This window comes from Microchirus variegatus (assembly GCF_963457635.1).
Source record: "Microchirus variegatus genome assembly, chromosome: 16".
Lineage (NCBI taxonomy): Eukaryota > Metazoa > Chordata > Actinopteri > Pleuronectiformes > Soleidae > Microchirus > Microchirus variegatus.
The window spans coordinates 19,057,714-19,075,667 of record NC_139817.1 but is presented as its reverse complement, the minus strand read 5'-3'; the positions used below and the strand labels follow the sequence as shown (position 1 = coordinate 19,075,667).

General features: G+C 39.2%; 1 protein-coding gene across 1 annotated transcript in view; it reads right to left on the bottom strand.

Annotated features, from left to right (window-relative positions):
• LOC310938094 (2-oxoglutarate dehydrogenase complex component E1-like) overlaps window positions 1-8,297 on the bottom strand; it is a gene marked incomplete at both ends in the record, with an annotated part of 34,994 nt that extends 26,697 nt beyond the window's left edge. The window contains 3 exons of the mRNA XM_083902521.1: window positions 1,233-1,326; window positions 2,373-2,561; window positions 8,064-8,297. Coding sequence (XP_083758647.1) covers window positions 1,233-1,326; window positions 2,373-2,561; window positions 8,064-8,297 — 517 coding nt within the window. The remainder of the gene's footprint in view (window positions 1-1,232; window positions 1,327-2,372; window positions 2,562-8,063) is intronic.
• Window positions 8,298-17,954: the final 9,657 nt, after the last annotated feature.

Sequence of the window (17,954 nt, the reverse complement as noted above, 5' to 3'; positions counted from 1 at the left end):
TGAGGGAATCCTGGTTAGTTTCTTTTCCTACGCTTAGTTATTTGCTTAAATTTTTATTTGAGTAAAAAGGATTTGTGTTCTTTCTTTTGTGTTCTGTAAATAATCTTTATTCTCTATTGTATTTGTATTATATTGTTATTGATGCTTTTTTCATTGTGTGTATTTCTGGCATATGTATAGTATAACTGGTTCCTGTTAAGTGTGTTTTTCTATCGTTCTGATGACTGATTTGTGCAATTGAAAAATATTTTATTTCTTTATGTTTTTCCCCCCACAGATCTTGTTACATTTTTTGTATTAAATATATATATTTTAGATGTAGGGCTGGGTGATATGGCCTGGAAATTAAAAATCCCTGATTCATTTACAAAAAAAAAACGATATTCGATTTAAATCTGAAACTTGCCGCTCGCAATCAGCAGTGCTGTCCCTACTTGTGCTACTGCCTTTTGTTGAAATGGGCTTCAAACAAACTTTGCAGCGTGCAGTCACTTTTTCCACGTCTGTCGCCGCAAACCCAAACCAGTTCCAAATCACTAAAGATACTTGTCCTTTCTTGGGAACAAAATTCTCGTACTTGTTTTTGCGGTAGCCATGTTATGTGTGCATCCGTGTGCATGTTTGGAGGGGAAACAAGTAGGGGGGGGGGTTCCGCACGGAAGCTCTCGAGGGCAAAAGGTGCGCCGTAATAATAGGAGAAAATAATCAATGTTTTTATTTTTTAAATCGTCCGGAACAAAAAACTTGAATTAATCGATAAAATCGATATATCGGCCAGGCCTATTTAGATGTCCTTGTGGACATAACATTAAACATCACACAACAGGGTTGCGTAACCCCTGTTTTTTTTTGGGGGGGGACGCTCGAGGGGAGTCTCGCCCAGGGTGTCATTCAAGCTCGAACTGCCGCTGGTCGCGTGTAAAACGACGTCACGGCAGTTTCGTGCAGCCGTGGAGTGAAGACTCCGCCAACGTTGAGGAGGTACTATTTGTAATGGAAAAGCAACCTAAACCGTGCCATGCCGAGGTGAGTCAAGCTGGGACCATAGGTGGAAAAGGGGCTATAGAGTATATGTACTTTATTTTTAATCAAATATTTGCTTCAAATTTGCGATACCTTTTAATAGAAATCTAGGTATTGTTGTGAGTGTGTTTGATACAAAGGAACTGGGGAGAGGATTGTAAAAGAGAGGACAACATTTGTGAACATGTGCGCAGGTGTATATGTCTCACCAACGTTCTGCAGACCAATGGTACACGGGGCATCGTCAAAGTCCACACAGCTGATTTCCAGTGGGTCCAACTTGGCTATGTGATGCCCTCGGACCTATACAAACATAAAGCCAGGGAAAAGACACAGTTCAGACTCCGGTCAGCAGATTATTGTGTTCGTCCAAACCCCTGACAGCTTCCTGTAAGGCTTCCTAACATGTGTCCACATAATGTAAGCACAATGTTCACAATGACACCGATGTGGGTCAGAGGTATAAGCAGAGGAACCATCCAAAGTCCATTCAGCAGGTCATTCAAGGGATTTGTAATTATATTTTACTGCAGGGACATGAACTTAACAAGGTGAACTTGGGGGTGATGTCACTCCCAGTTCCAACTTCCAAGTTTTGATGTTAAAGCTCCCATAGAGTGGTCCTATCGCACATATATGTTAGCTATGGAGGTCTACTAACATACAATAACTTGTTTTTATGGTCAAAAACCTCCTAGTTGCTGTAAATGAGCCGATAGAAATCTCTCCTTGCTGAAGCTCTCGTCAGCTTTGCTGTTTCAGACTGAAATCGCACACCCAGAAGACAGACTGCGTTGTGATTGGCCAGCCAGTGTAGAGCCTTCCCAACTGTCTTGTGATTGGCCAATACCTGGAAGTGACGTAATCAGCACACCAGCTCTCAGAAGCGTAGCTCCCTCTCTGTTTTGATAACGATTAGCAGCACATCCACCGTTGTGCTGCTAATCGTTATCAAAACATTGTTTTAACAATGTTTAAAAAATAGCTTTGTCATGACTCCCAGCCGCAGTCCCTTTTACGGAGTGACCCGGAGTCAGTGTCTTCTGACTCCGCAGAAGAAGAAGAAAGTCCATTGTGGAGGTGTTTCACTTGCGAAACACCTCCACAATGGACTTTCTTTTCTAGTACCCGGAGCAGGAGGATCTGCTGTTCAGGAGAAGTGATCCTTACGTAACAAAGGCTTTTTCAGAGCGCTTGCAGAACCGAAGAATACAATAAAACCCAGCGTTCTCGGCAGTGGCTGAACTGTTTGTTTCTAAGCTTTAGGGCTTCATAAATGAGGTAATGGCGCAGATACCCAGTCCTATAATAAGACGCCAACATGAATAACATGAGTGTTTGTGATTTACCTGATATGCTCGTATTAGTGACTGTACTGCTAGATGATCCTTCACCAGTTTCTCCAGATTTTCTCCAGCCCCCACCTGATGCTGGACATTGGTCAGTCCCTGAGAAGGTCCACTGAGGGGGGGAGGGCTCTGGTAGGCTCCACCGGGAGGAACGCCAGCGTTAGCGTTGTGGAAAAATACATCCCAGGACTACATGGAGAAAGAGAGGACAAATCACTCATCATGTTTTAACAAACGGTACTGTATCATAGAATACAGTATCATACAATGAGTGTTTCAGCATTTGCTTAGAAGCTCCTGGCAAAGTAATCCTGGGTCAACACAAGCAAACAGTCGGAAAAAAGGCTGCAGCTGCAACTAATTATTACTTTCATCATTGATTTAAATGAGTTAAAAAGAAAGTCAAGATGTCATCATCAAATATCTTAGTCTTGTAGTCGTGAACCAGAGATATTCACCAGTTTTCTTTGTAAATACAAAGCAAATCATCACATCAGAGAAGCTGGAAATGTAGTAAAAAACACAAGAAAATAAATCAGTCATGAAAATTGCTGTCGCTAATTAATCAATTCATTGATTCGGGTCTCATTTCTGATGCCAACATGCATGAAAACATTCTTATGTTTAGCATGCATCGGTTTTACTTTGTAACATTTAGGAATTAGGGACTATATTATACACCAATTTTAAGACGTATATAGATACTGGATAAAATATTATGACTGACAGCTGAGAAAGACTTGCGGAATAGTGGAATAGTGTCGAGAAACACAACGAGCTAACACTAAAGTACATGCTAACTTTACTAGCCGGTGTTGCATCAGAGCTGACCATCAGAATTCCGCCTGGTTGATATGGTGCTTTGTTTTGGTTTAGGTAAGAACATTTTACTTGGTAAACACTGGCAGAAAGTAGCTGCCTCACGGCTCTGAGTGAAAGCACAGTATTGTTTTTAGTCTCGTGAGTACTGTAAAATATGACCCTGCCGCCGATTGTGCAGCAAACGCCTGGTAAAACTGAGCGATGAGGTGGAGCATGAATATCTGTAGAATATCCAACATGAAACGAATTTCACTGCAGTTGGTGTGCTTTTGGTAAAGAATTAGAGCCTTTAGGTTTAGGTGGTGGATATTCTGATGTTCTTGTTATGTCTTCAGTTGTTTTACTCCCTTGAGTTTGGCTGTTATACAGGTTGTTGTTTTTTATTATTAATTTCATGGCAACGTTACTGTACGTTAGCTGCTGACTTTGTGTACATTTATATTACATTACATTCATTTTGTATACTTTTATTTTTCTTTGCCACTTCAATGCTCGACTGTAGTCATAGTAATAAAGGTAAAAAAAAGTGAATATCCATAACAATGGGAAGTTTTATTTTTCAATGCTATTGGTAAACGGAATTGTGGTAAGAACATGTACAAAAAAGCTTACTGTATTCACTGTATTAGCTTACTGCGCTTGCGAAGTATAAATAAATATATACACAAAACAAAAGGTAACAAAGGCTGGCACAGCAATATAAAATACAATTAATTATAAACATTTACTGGCTATAAGAGTTAAATTTTTTCTACATTCTACATTAGTCAGTGCAGCCTGAAGTCAGTGTACATGTCCCTTGGATCAAAGTGTCTGTACTGCTGCCGACAAGGCCAAACTGTAGATCAGTCCTGAAATTTGAAAAATCCTGACCTTTAGAAAGGAAAAGTCTAAAATCTCATCATTTAAAGTGGACCTAGACCGGAAATTCCGATTAACGCTGTTTTTAGTGTGTATCTGCGTCATTACCTTGTTTAATAAGTCCTGGTGGGTTCTAAACAAACATTTCAGCCACTGCGGAGAACGCTGTGTTTTATTGTAATCTCGGGCTCATCGAGATCTCGGAAAAAACCCGGTCCGGTTACGTAAACAGCGGTTCTCCGGAGCAGCGGATCGTCCTGGTACGGGCACTAGTCCGGGCACATCCGGTTGCGTACATTGAACCGCAGAAGAAGAATAATGTCCGTTGTGGAGGTGTTTCACGAGCGACAGTGTCTTCTGACTCTGGGTCTGACTCCGGGTCAAAGTCATAAAAGGGACTGCGGCGGGGAGTCGTGATGAAGCTATTTTTAAACATTGTTAAAACAATGTTTTGATAATGAGTAGCAGTGCATCCACCGTTTCAGAGGGGGGAGCTCTGCTTCTGAGAGCGGATGTGCTGAATAGTACTGGCCAATCACAAGACAGTGGCCGTTTCTCAATATCCATACTTGTGCGTACTTGCGTACTCCCGTACTTGTGAAAACGTCATCAGCCTCAGTCCAAGTTCTGTTACATTTCTCAAGAACGCGAGCAGGCAGTACGGTTCTCATACCCGTGGTACTGCATATTTTAATAAAAATGAATTAATACATTAAGTTAAATATTTAAAATGTGAAAATAACAACATATATATATACGCATTTATTCAACACTGTAGGTGGCGGTAATGAGGCTTAAGTGCTTCGCGCCACCCGCCATTCAAACAGTAGAACAAGGAAGTACGCTGCTGTTCCAATTGAAGAATCGCGCTCGTGTACTCCCGTACCTGGCAAGTATGTACTTCAGTCGTACTTCTCAAGTATTTACTTTCCAAGTAAGCAAGTACATACTGGCATACTTGGGTATTGAGAAACGGCCTCTGTCTTCTGGGGGTGAGAGTTCACTCTGAAATCTCACGACTCAGGAACAGCGTCCAAAAAGAGGATTTCAATCGGCTCGTTTACAGCAACTAGGAGGTTTATGACCATAAAAACAAGTTAATGTATGTAAGTAGACCTCCATAATGAACATATATGCGCAACAGGACCACTCTAGGTCCGCTTTAACAGAGGAGTCTGGTGCATTTAGCGACAGCACTGCTGAAAGCCTGCGATTGCGAGCAGCGAGACAAATGTGAACCTTTTTCAGCTCAAGCTCAGGTCAGGTGGTAGTTTGATTCTTGTCACTACCACCTGGATTTTCATCACTATTCATTTTGCATTGATTTCTCCTTAGCACACACTTTCTCCCATGTTCTATATTTGACAATTGATTTGAAAAGTGATTCTCTTATGTCAAGCTGTACAGCTTTGTTTTAATTGAAAACCAATCAGTAAATAAATTAACAATCAAAATAATAGTTGCCACCTTTGAGCAGAGTAACAGTCTGTCGAGATGAAGTAAACCTCATATTTGTTTTACTGTAATAGTAACACTAGGATTCATGCTCTGGGGCCCATGAATGTACAGCCCTTAGATTAGATTTAGAGTAAATTGGCTTATTACTGTCAGAGGCTTTTAAGACAAAGCTTGTCACGGTGTAAATACCAGTACGGCTTCTTCTCATCCTCTTCTGTAACAGAATCAGTGTCCTAGAAGGTTATGGTGAGTGTGTGAGTGAATGGAGTGGCGAACTGTCCAGGGTGTGACTGCGCCTATCACCCTTTGTCAGCTGAGAGTCACAGCACCCCCGCCACACTCATCTGGAGATAAAGCGGTTGAAGATGGATAGATGGGTGGAAGTAGTGCTGGGCGGTATAACCAAAAATATATATCACAGTATTTTTCTAAATTCTAACGGTTTCACGGTATATTCACGGTATTTTTTTTCATGCATAATCAGGTGTTCACAGCATTTTCTACTGGTTGAGAACAGAATTACTGCAGTAAATTAAAGCTCACATAGAGTGGTCCTGTTGCACATATATGTGAGTTATGGAGATCTACTTACATACTTTAACTTGTTTTTATGGTCAAAAACCTCCTAGTTGCTGTAAACGAGCCAATAGAAATCCTTCTTTTCTGATGCTGTGCTGAGCCGTGATATTTTAGACATAAATCTCACACCCAGAAGACAGTATGTTGTGATTGGCCAGTCAGTGTAGAACCTTCCCAACTGGAAGTGACATATTCAGCACACCCGCTCTCAGAAGCACAGCTCCCCCCTCTGGAACAGTGGATGCACTGCTACTCATTATCAAAACATTGCTTTAACAATGTTTAAAAATAGCTTCTTCACGACTCCCCGCCGCAGTCCCTTTTATGACTTTGACCCGGAGTCAGAAGACACTGTCGCTCGTGAAACACCTCCACAGCGGACGTTATTCTTCTTCTGCGGTTCAATGTACGCAACCGGACGCGACCAGTACGATCTGCTGTTCAGGAGAAATGCTGTTTACGTAACCGGACCGGGGTTTTTTCCGAGATCTCGCTGAGCCCGAGATTACAATAAAACACAGCGTTCTCAGCAGTGGCTGAACTGTTTGTTTCAAAACTTCAGGTTTTCATAAACAAGGTAATGACGCAGATACACACTAAAAATACCATTTAAATGATTAATATTATGCATTAAACTGCATACACATTCATTCCAGTGCTTACTCCTAACGATTACCAGTTTTTATAAACAATATCAAAGATATTTTACTGAGCGATCATACGGATACATGCAAGTGAGGTGAAGTGAAGTGAGCCCGCGGGCACCGTATTGGCTGCCTGGGGGCTACCAGGTGCCCGCGGGCACCACGTTGGTGACCCCTGCTTTAGAATAACTCCACACTAGTACAGGTTTGCATGGCCCCAGATGCTGTTTACAAAGAAGAGCTACTCATGAGTCTAATGAGTGAGGAATCGGAATGCAAAGACAATTGAAGTCAAAATACAGAACCTTTAAGGCGCAAATCAACATCTTTTATAACAATTCCCCATGTTACATAAGAAGGGTGTGCTAAGGAGAAATAAATACAAAATGGATGTTGATGAAAACCCAGGTGATAGTGGATCACACAACCACCCAACCTGAGCTTTGCAAAAGGTTTGCATTCGTCTCGCCGCTTGCGATCACAGGCTTTCAGCAGTGCTGCCACTAAATACACCAGTTTACGATTTCAGACATTTCCTTGATAAATGTTGGAGGTTAACCTACATTTTCAGGATTGTCTTTTTAACTGATCTACAGTTTGGCATTGTTCACTTTGATGCTTGTGCCTCTTCCTGTGACGGCACTCTGACCAATCAGTGCACGGCTGGTTATTGCATCATGAGTTGAGCTAGTGGAAACAGAACTTAAGCCACTACACTTAAGCCACTACAATAATGATAACAACAACTAGAAAAGCACTCTGAGAGCGCAGACCTCCGCCAAGGCAGCTCAGTGCCTACAAAATACAGCGTGCTGGTGCGCCTGGGTCCGACAGCGAGTGTTGTAACCAGTGATAACGTCTGGGAATCACGGCCCAAATGTAATCACTTGTTCCTAGTCCCATTGTGGACATTTCCTGAGAATGTCATCCAAATCCAACCAGGAGTTATGTAATGAACAGACAAACAAAAAAACTCTAGCGAAAGCATAACCTCCTTGGCGGAGGTAATAACAACAAATTAAAAAATTAACAATAAGCCCATTACGCAGGGCCATGCTCACGTCCTAATGAAATCACACCATTTGGCACTTTACCTGAATGTTTCTAATCTTTTGTTTTCAATTTGTGAAAAGATCCAGAGAATCGTGATCTCAATTCCAAACAAAAATTGATTCCCATTCTTTCAAGAATCATGCTGTCCTAACTTTAAGCCAGGCCGGACACGTCTATTTGTGTAACCTTTACACGTCCACGTTTTGCACAGGTATCTGTTACCACTGATAACCCATCTTATAGCAGGTGACAAACAACAAACATAGACAACTACCTTATGCACATTCTTGGGATTCTCCAGCCACGCGTAGTACATCTCCTCCACATAGTTTGAGCTGGTGCCATTGAGAAAGGGCTCAGCAGTCACAGATGTGTTTTGATGCCGCACAAGTTGAAACGTCCTTAAACTCCCAAGGAGCGCAGATGATCTGGGTTGCGATACATTCTGGGCTGTCTGTGTAGCTGTTAAAGGCCGAAGCCTTGCCACTGTAGTCCTTAAGCGGTACATGGCTACCGTTTAGCCACAGCGCCTCTCCTCACCTTCTTCCCAGAAGAAATCCCTCAGGAGTCTCTCAAACAGCCAGTCAACTCAAATGGTGAAGCTGGTTGGTTTCTCCAAATGTCCTGAACCTCTTCTTCTCCTAACACTTCACTGAATCCTGTTAAATACACATAAAACCAGAACTATTCAATATATTCAAGGCTATATTAATTTTATTGTATAACAACAAATGTTTACATAATGATGCGTATGTCTAATTTCCTGAGACATTGTCTATCTGTTCACATACTAATCAGATTATTTTCCATACAGGATTAATCAACCTTTGGTCCTCTAGTTTGTGGGGCAGCAGGACAGTGTAGGTGGAATTGACTGAAAATAAAGTTCACTGTGTGTGTTATCCAGTGCAACAGCATTGCTCAGTGGTGTATTGTAGATTTTGGACAATGGTATAGAATGGACAATGGAGCCATTGTTACTGTGTTCCATTTACATCGGCTTTCTGGAAAGTGTGGTGCTGTAGCGTTGCTGCACCAAAAACGGAGATTTGCTAAACTTTTGTAAATAAAGCTTTCCTCGAATAAGTAAACATTACAGTTTTGGACAGAGATACATTGGACAATGGTGTGATTACGGGGGAACTTTTTGAAAACGACAAAGAAAAAAGGTGTCACTTGCCAAAGTTGCCATTTCCGCCTCATTGTTTCCCAAAGTAGTGTATTGGTTGTCTCCCCAAAAACTCAGTTTTTAGATTTTCCCACTCTGGGATCTGTTTTAAAAAATAACCTCTCTTCCTGGGCTCCCAAAATGCTGTTTCTGTGTCAATCAAACACCAATACAATTAAAAAATGTGTGAACAGCAGTGGTTTCACGTGAAGAAGATAGGAATCATCCACCCATCCATCCATTATCTACCACTTTATCCTCCACCGGAAGATAGGAATCATCTAAAATAATTTATAAAAACATGGACAACTGAAATAAATGCACAACACATTGTACAGTCCATGACTACTGTGTGTAATCTGCATTCAAATGTAGTTTAAAAAAGTTCTCACACTCGTTTACAGCGAGTGCTGGTCAAGTGATGTATTTCCAGTTTTAGGGTGCCCACTTCTTTCTCTTAAACTTTTGCTCGTAGTGAGACACGCACACAGACACGCCCTTGCAGTGCAAAAGGTAAGGACTGGCATCAGGCCAGTCCACCGATGCTTATCTCCGCAAGATATTTTCATTTAAGTGAATCTTTTAAAACCAGGCAATCAGGGATTGCACATTTCACCTCTGGCCTCTGCTGGTCAAATTGACAAGTGTGGAAACACAAACAAACAGACAGAGACAGACACACAGAGCCACCAAAAACAATACCTCACTGAGGTCCTGTTGAAAAATACAAAGTAAATGATCAATCAGACTGGGATTTGTCCCCAAAGCATGCTGGGAAGTGTAGTTCTTCATTAGAAGCAGTTTTGTTCCAGTGGAAATAACTTGTTTTGATAAACAGACATTTCCGCTTGTATTTCTTGAAAGTCAGTTGTTGTTTTGCTCTTATTTTGGGGCTGGAACCCTAACCCTAACCCAAAATGAACGCGATAATTTGACACCCCTAATAAAAATACGTTTGGTAGCACTAACAACTCATATCATGTGGCTGACTGGAAAAATAACCGGGAGTTAGAAAGGGCGTTTCGCGATTCTGTTCTGTTCGCGACACAGATTCGTGGCTCTGACTATCGCGATTTCGATTTCGATACGCATATCGTTACAGCCCTAAAGTGTTTACATTTAAAAGTCACATACTACAGCTTTAATGAAGAAACGTTACATATTACATCTTTAAATTGAGATGGTTGCTTCAGGAAGGGCATTCAGTGTAAAATCAATGGTAAATGGGTGATAACACTGCTGTGTTGTGAGGGTCCAAACCTGAAATTTGGCCCCGGGGCTCCAGAACCATGACCATATCTACAGTTTGTCCTCAGTAATGACTCACACACTCACTCATACACACACACACACAAACACAAAAATTAAAGCGTCACGTGCGGGACAATTAGCAGCTACAAACATTTCACAGTCCTCTTACCTTCTCCACAGACTTGTCAGAGCAGCGCTTCTCCCTCCTCCACACACAGTCACCGGCTTCTGTGTGAAAGAGCGGCTCCTTCCTTCCTCCCCAACACCCTCACCTCCCGTCCCGTCAGCTGCGTCCCGCGCTCGGGCACGACGCGCGCGCCCTCCACTCTGGAGCTGAGGTGTCGCTGTGTCGCGCGCTCACCGGGCAACTTATCACTCTTTGTGCTGATGCGGCAGTGACGTCTACAGACAACCAGAGAAAGTTAAAGTTTTAATTAATTTTTTAAAGTGCTGAGTAATCTATTCATTAACAGAGTTATGTATTAGTGCTGAGTCAGCAATTGTTTTCAATGGAAACAAATCATCCAAATTGCATTAACAGAAATGATTTTTCATTTCCAAAATGGAGCTGCATTTTTGACTCATAAATAAAATTAATAATCAATATTCCAAAAAATGCATTTTCAATTTCAACTTCAAGACCACTCATTCTGTGACTTAAAGGTGCATTATGTAATAAATCTAAAGCAACTGGCCATAAAATCCTCCTAATATGTCACAGAGACTCAGGAATAATGTTCATATAACAAACTGAACTCACCAACAACAACAGTACAGACAAAATATTTGCATTAAAAAAACATTTTGCAGACTGCAAATCATGTTTATGTTTTGAAATCATGTTTTGGCATGTGGCGCCACCTACCGCCATCTACCAATCATTGCAGTCAGTAGAGTCTCAGCTGCCGAGCAACCACGGGTTGCCAGTTACGTCAGAAAACAAAACCTAAAAGACCTCGATATTTTGAATTTGAATGCAGTAACCGTTTTTTTGTCCACATTCTTACATATGGCGCCTTTAATTAAAATGATAAAGAAAATGACATTTAAAGATTTCATTTTCAGAACATCCTCAAGCAAAAAGGTAACAAAATCCAATTTGAAATGTCAAGTTTTAAAATTAAAATGCATTTTTGACCCAAACATTTATTTATTATGATTTTTATTTATTTTTATTAAATGTCATTTTCTTTATCATTTCAATTAAGTCACACAATGAGTGGTCTTGAATAAGACAATGAAAATGCAGTTTGAAATATTGATTATTAATTTTATTTATCACTCAAAAATGCAGCTACATTTTGAAAATGAAAAAGCATTTCTGTTCATGCATTTTAATTTGGATAATGGGACACATTTGCTTCCATAGTTTTCCCTGTTTTCTTAGGCATTACATTGTCTTCTGCTTTCTGCTCTTCTGTTATGACCACCTACTTTTTTACACACATGTTTAGCCTATTCCAACAATTCATTCATTCATTCAGCAACACGTTTGGCTCATTGGGGACATCTTTGCTCAAGTTTTACATCTTTGCTGATGTCTATACTTTTTGAAATGAACGCTGTCTGCAAATGTTGTTCTCCCATCGGAAATAAATGGAGAGGGCAGGAGTACTGACTGTAATGACATTCATGACAATTCCACAATATATCAACAATTAGGATTAAAATATTAATATATTAATTTAGATCAAATTGGTATTTATTTGTTATGTGCTCTGCCAGCAGTTTTTGATAATCCATGAATGTGTTTGTTATCATATCATTATCTATCTCCACCTACGTTTCCCCAGCAAATTCAACAATGAATATGTCAGTTTCATATTACTGATTTTGACACTTATTTGGACAGCATAAACAGAGTGTCATTAACCAGTAACCTTAACCTTAACCAGTTAATGTCTAACCCTTAACCTAAACCACAATTTAAGGTTCTGCCTTATCATGAGCAGGTTTTGGTGTTTAAAGAGATCAGCCAAAAAAATTCTATTGGTGCTTTTGCCATACATAGTCCCGACAAGGTGTCTTGTCTTACATTGACTCACAGCAACATAGCGTATAGTACAACACACATCTACAATAGTGTAGATAAGTGTACAATGTGTTCTGTGTGTCAATTTTATTCATTCAACATAGTTAATGTTCAGTTTTATTGTAAATAATTGAACATACAATTGAATTTAAAGTTTGATTGTGAGGGAATCCAAATTCTTTAAAGCGGAACTAGACCGAAAGTTCCAATTAACGCTGTTTTTTAGTGTGTATCTGCGTCATTACCTTGTTTAAGAAGCCCTGAAGTTTCGAAAAACAAACAGTTCAGCCACTGCTGAGAACGCTGTGTTTTATTGTAATCTCGGGCTCAGCGAGATCTCTGAAAATCCCGTTATAGTTACGTAAACAGCAGTTCTCCTGAACAGCAGATCGTCCTGCTCCGGGCTCTAGTCCGGGCACATCCGGTTGCATACATTGAACCGCAGAAGAAGAATAACGTCCGTTGTGGAGGTGTTTCACGAGCGACAGTGTCTTCTGACTCTGGGTCTGACTCTGGGTCAAAGTCATAAAAGGGACTGCAGCGGGGAGTCATGAAGAAGCTATTTTTAAACATTGTTAAAACAACGTTTTGATAATGAGGAGCAGTGCATCCACCGTTCCAGAGGGGGGAGCTGCGCTTCTGAGAGCTGGTGTGCTGATTATGTCACTTCCAGGTTGAGAGATTTGAGTCTCAAGTCTCGCGGCTGGGAAACACCGTCAGAAAAGAGTATTTCTATCGGCTCGTTTCCAGCAACTAGGAGGTTTTTGACCATGAAAACAAGTTAATGTATGTAAGTAGACCTCCATAACTATATGTGCAACAGGACCACTCTATGTGACCTTTAACATATTTGAACAGTAACGCAATAGTTACTACAATGCAGTAACAATAACCAATTACTTTTTTTAAGTAAAGTGCCCGACATTGCACTCTGCACTTCCATTACATATCACTACTCTACTCGGTTTGGTATCGACATGTCATTTTTCAGTATCAGCTCAACCTCGGTGTGGTTGTCATAGCACAGCTACACAAAATCGCAGTGACGTCATATTATATGAAACACAAGTTTGAAAACTCTTTATGCCTGGCCCTTTTCTCTCTTGTGTCGGATGTTTGTTTGTTTTTTTGCCTGGCTTTTTTTATTCAGTTTGATTCTTGGATAATATGGATCCATACAAGTACCTCACAACTGTATTTTGTTCAAGACAGTAAAAAAAAAAAAACTCACATTCTTTGATGAGTCAGTATCTCAGACCCTCTAAGGTCCCCAAGCCGTCTCCACTGTCTCTGCTCTCCTGGGTTAAAGGGTGCAGGCCTGAGCAGATCACAGCAAAAGGCCGATGAAATCACAGCAAAAATTTAAACTCAACCACACAACAGGGTTTCTGGATCAGATTGCATCGTGGGTTTATTTGGTTCACATGCTGATTACATCTGAACACACGTTCATATTTGCAAGGCTTGGAATGAACATCAGAGGAATTATTATCGTGATTAGAGTCAGTATAGTAAATAAGTAAATAAATAAATAGACAAATAAAAAAGAAGTCTCAGTCATTTACTGATCACTTGCCAAATTGTTACATTCATTCATACTTTCGCCTTTGAACTGTCTGTGACCAGCCTTAGCTGTCTTTGAGCTGCCTTCTGTTCTCTTGAAAAGTTCCAGAAAAAGGTTCTAAAAAGAAGTTAAAAAGGGTGGTAAGACTCTTTTACAAGCTTACCATTTTAATCAATTGACTTATAAAACAGGAGCCCTGGAGATCATGGAAAAAAAAAATTTTTTTTAAATTGTTACTTTACTGTGTTGAAAGTGATCAGTGTGACGTAGAGGAGTATTTAGACAAAAACAAATTTGCATGGAATTAACCTTTAAAACTTCGGCTGGCAAACCGTACTTTTGGCTACTAACTGGTGGGTGCCATGTTGACCTGGCGATATCATCATCAAAGACAGGTGAGGGCAGAGTCTGTCTGGATGGAAGCCGGCTGCATGGCTTGTGGGAACACACAATGTGAAAATGTGTTTTTAACTATTATTCCTGCAGAATGAATCAGATCGCCCCAAATCTCACTGGGATCACAATTTTCACAGGTCGTGATGTGGACACCACATTTGGAAATGAAAATTTTGGAAAACAGGAAAAAACAAGCGTTGGAAATGCTGGCTCAGCGTTATGGACTAATAATCAAGAAAACAGTGGCAAATGTCGACTCAGCATTCCCAACAAGTCAAGAAAACGGGAAAACAAGAGTTGAAGAGTCGGCATTTACAACTCTTTTTAAGCCTGGAACTGGACATGGCTCCTTTGCCAAAGTGGACTAAGACTAACCTGACCAATGGTAGTGTGAGTTTATTTTTAGACTGGACAGGAAGGATAACTGCTTTGACTTCATTTATACTGTATATTTATATATGTTTTTTTTAATTTATGTTCGAAATTAATAAACAAATACGAAAACAATACAAGTGTGAACTGATGGTTCCAGAATGTATTTCATTGTGTAACTGACTGATAATAATAATCATTCTTCTTTGCTATGTTTTCCCATGACTGCAAGCAATTAAAAACCCCAGCACAATGTTTCTCACACCAGTGAAGGACATATAGATTAGACACCTGGTTAACAAATGCATTGCAAACATATCCACAGATGTCAATGGCCTCGACATGAAGCTAATTAAAAAGTACTAGATGGAATTATTTCACCTTCAACATAATATATCTGCAACCTGTCATTTCAAATGGGGATATTTCCCACCAAAATGAAAGTTGCAAAAGTTGTGCCATTGTTCAAGAAATGTGACATGCACAAATTTACTAATTACAGACCAATCTGAATACTACCACAATTGTCAAAAATTCTAGAGACACTATTTAACAATAGGCTAGACCAGTGTTTCTCCAACCAGTGTGCCGTGGCACACTAGTGTGCCGTGAGAGATCGTCAGGTGTGCCGTGGGAAATGATCCAATTTCACCTAATTGGTCTAAAAACATTTTTTTAAAAGAAATAATTCATTATCTGCAAATAATATGGATATAAATATTCAAGACACTTTGATAAGAATGACTAAATTGTTAATATAGGCTACAGAGTATCATTTTTTAAACATTTTTGTTTGGTGGTGTAAAGTTTTTTTTAAATATATAATTTTGTGAAGTTTGAGGACAAACTCAGAGGAAAATTGGCAAAAGCAGAAGAAAAATATGTTTTAAACCTTGTTGTTGGATGTTGGCGCCCTCTTGTGGCATGATTGATGAACTGCAGTCTTGGAGTCTTGGTCAAACCACTGAGGACAATGATGGAGATATTTCATTCCATTTAACGTGCAAGGATATCATTTTATTTCCAGTACTTTACAGACAAAAAACACTTTCTTCCAACACCTACACTTTTATCTCTCACAGGTATGAATTCAAGCAAAAACTATACCCCATCACAATAAAATCCTTGTGATTTTTTTCAATGAAAAAAATGTACCTTGGCTCAAAAAAGGTTGATAAACCCTGGGCTAGACAACTTCATCAATAAACACAATCTGCTATACGATAGCCAATATGGATTCAGAAGAAACCACTCGACTGCTCTAGCTTTAACTGAGGCAGTGGAAATCATCACTGATGCTATTGACCAAAAACTACATTCAATAGGAATTTTCATAGATTTGAAAAAAAAAGCATGTGACACCATCAACCATGATATCTTAGAGATATGGTATTAGAGGTTACACAACAGACCCCAATACGTTAAAATAGGTGATAACACATCAATGTGCTTGGACAGAGGTTGTGTGGTCCCACAGGGGTCAGTTCTGGGTCCACAACTGTTTACACTATATATAAATGACATATGCAAAGTATCCAATATTCTGAAATTAATATTATTTGCCGAGGACACTAATATTTTAGTCCATAGTCTCTCCACACCTACAATACTGCGCAGGGACACACTTATAAAGGCAACACACACTCACTGCTAATACTCCAAAAAAGAGCTCTGAGAATTCTACATTATGCCAATTACAGGGAACAGACAAATCAATTATTTATCAAATCAAGAATACTCAAATTATATGATTTCATAAACTACCCTCTCTCACGACCTACAAATACTATTCCTAAACAGAGAGGAGGTCACAATCTGAGAGGGAACATGATTTTCAGGCAGTGAAAGGTAAGAACTAGTTTTGAATAATTGTGTTAAATAATATTAATAACATGTTGAGTAAGCACATAGATGCACTCGGCAATACTTTTAATACTTTTAAAAACAGATACTTATTACATTTACTGAAGAGGAAAAGTTAATGAGATACAAATAAATGATATTATGAATTATTATTGCCTTGCTGAGTGATGTAAAGTTTTCTTTAAATATATAATTTTGTGAAGTTTGAGGACAAACTCAGAGGAAAATTGGCAAAAGCAGAAGAAAAACATGTTTTAAACCTTGTTGTTGGATGTTGGCGCCCTCTTGTGGCATGATTGATGAACTGCAGTCTTGGAGTCTTGGTCAAACCACTGAGGACAATGATGGAGATATTTCATTCCATTTAACGTGCAAGGATATCATTTTATTTCCAGTACTTTACAGACAAAAAACACTTTCTTCCAACACCTACACTTTTATCTCTCACAGGTATGAATTTCAAGCAAAAACTATACCCCGTCACAATAAAATCCTCACTATAGTCACATTATAGTGTGAAGAAAAAGTATGAAGAAATTAAAGATAAGTCATGTTATTGGATTGTTTTTGAAGTTTGGGTGAAGTATTTCTGACGAAAATCAATCCAAAGCCTTATTTTGCATTTTTCCATCCAACATACTTGTATAACACCTGCTGTAATATCATCTTTAGAGTGTGAAGCAGAAATGAAAACAAATTAAACGGAGGATCAAACTCCCTGATGTGAAGGCGTATCAGAAAAACGTTGCTTTTTAATGCAAACCATGTACAGAAAATCAAAAATGTATCAGTGTGACATTAACTGTCAAACTTGAATTCCTCCCGATATGTGAATTGGTCAGTGTTAGTCTTTTAGCTGTTAAGGCATTTACCAACCATTTCAAAAATATAATTCTCCATCTGCGTGACATTCACAACTTTACTCACGGACTGTATCAGATCTTACTTTTTAAAAAATAAAAATGTTCCGATATCAATTAGAATTTTGGTCAGTATTGGACCGATACCAATACCAAGTATCAGCTCATCTCAACCTTAGATTTTTATTTTTTTTAAATATATGTTTCTACACATACATATATGTATAATATATGTGACATAACATGAGGCAAAATCATTGGTGGTGGTGTGTGACAAAGTGAACAGTGACATAATAATAATAATAATAATAATAATAATAATAATAATAATAATAATAATAATAATAATAATAATAAAAACAATAATAATTACTTGACTTTATAATGTGCCTTTCAAAGAACCATAGGACAGTTAACAATACAAAAAGAAAAACAGGAAGAAATGTCAGATATGACCCTGGAGCTTCATTCCCAACTAATTTGTAGTGCTTTGATTTATTTAGTCATCAGAGTCTTATTCTGTAGTTTCCCTTTGTGTTTAGTTGATGCTGCTTCCCTGTATGTTTTTTTTCAGTCATTTCTCTTCCTGTGTTTTTTTCCGTTTTCTCTCCATTGTTGATTGCCTGACACACCCTGATCTCTTTCACGCACTGAATTTC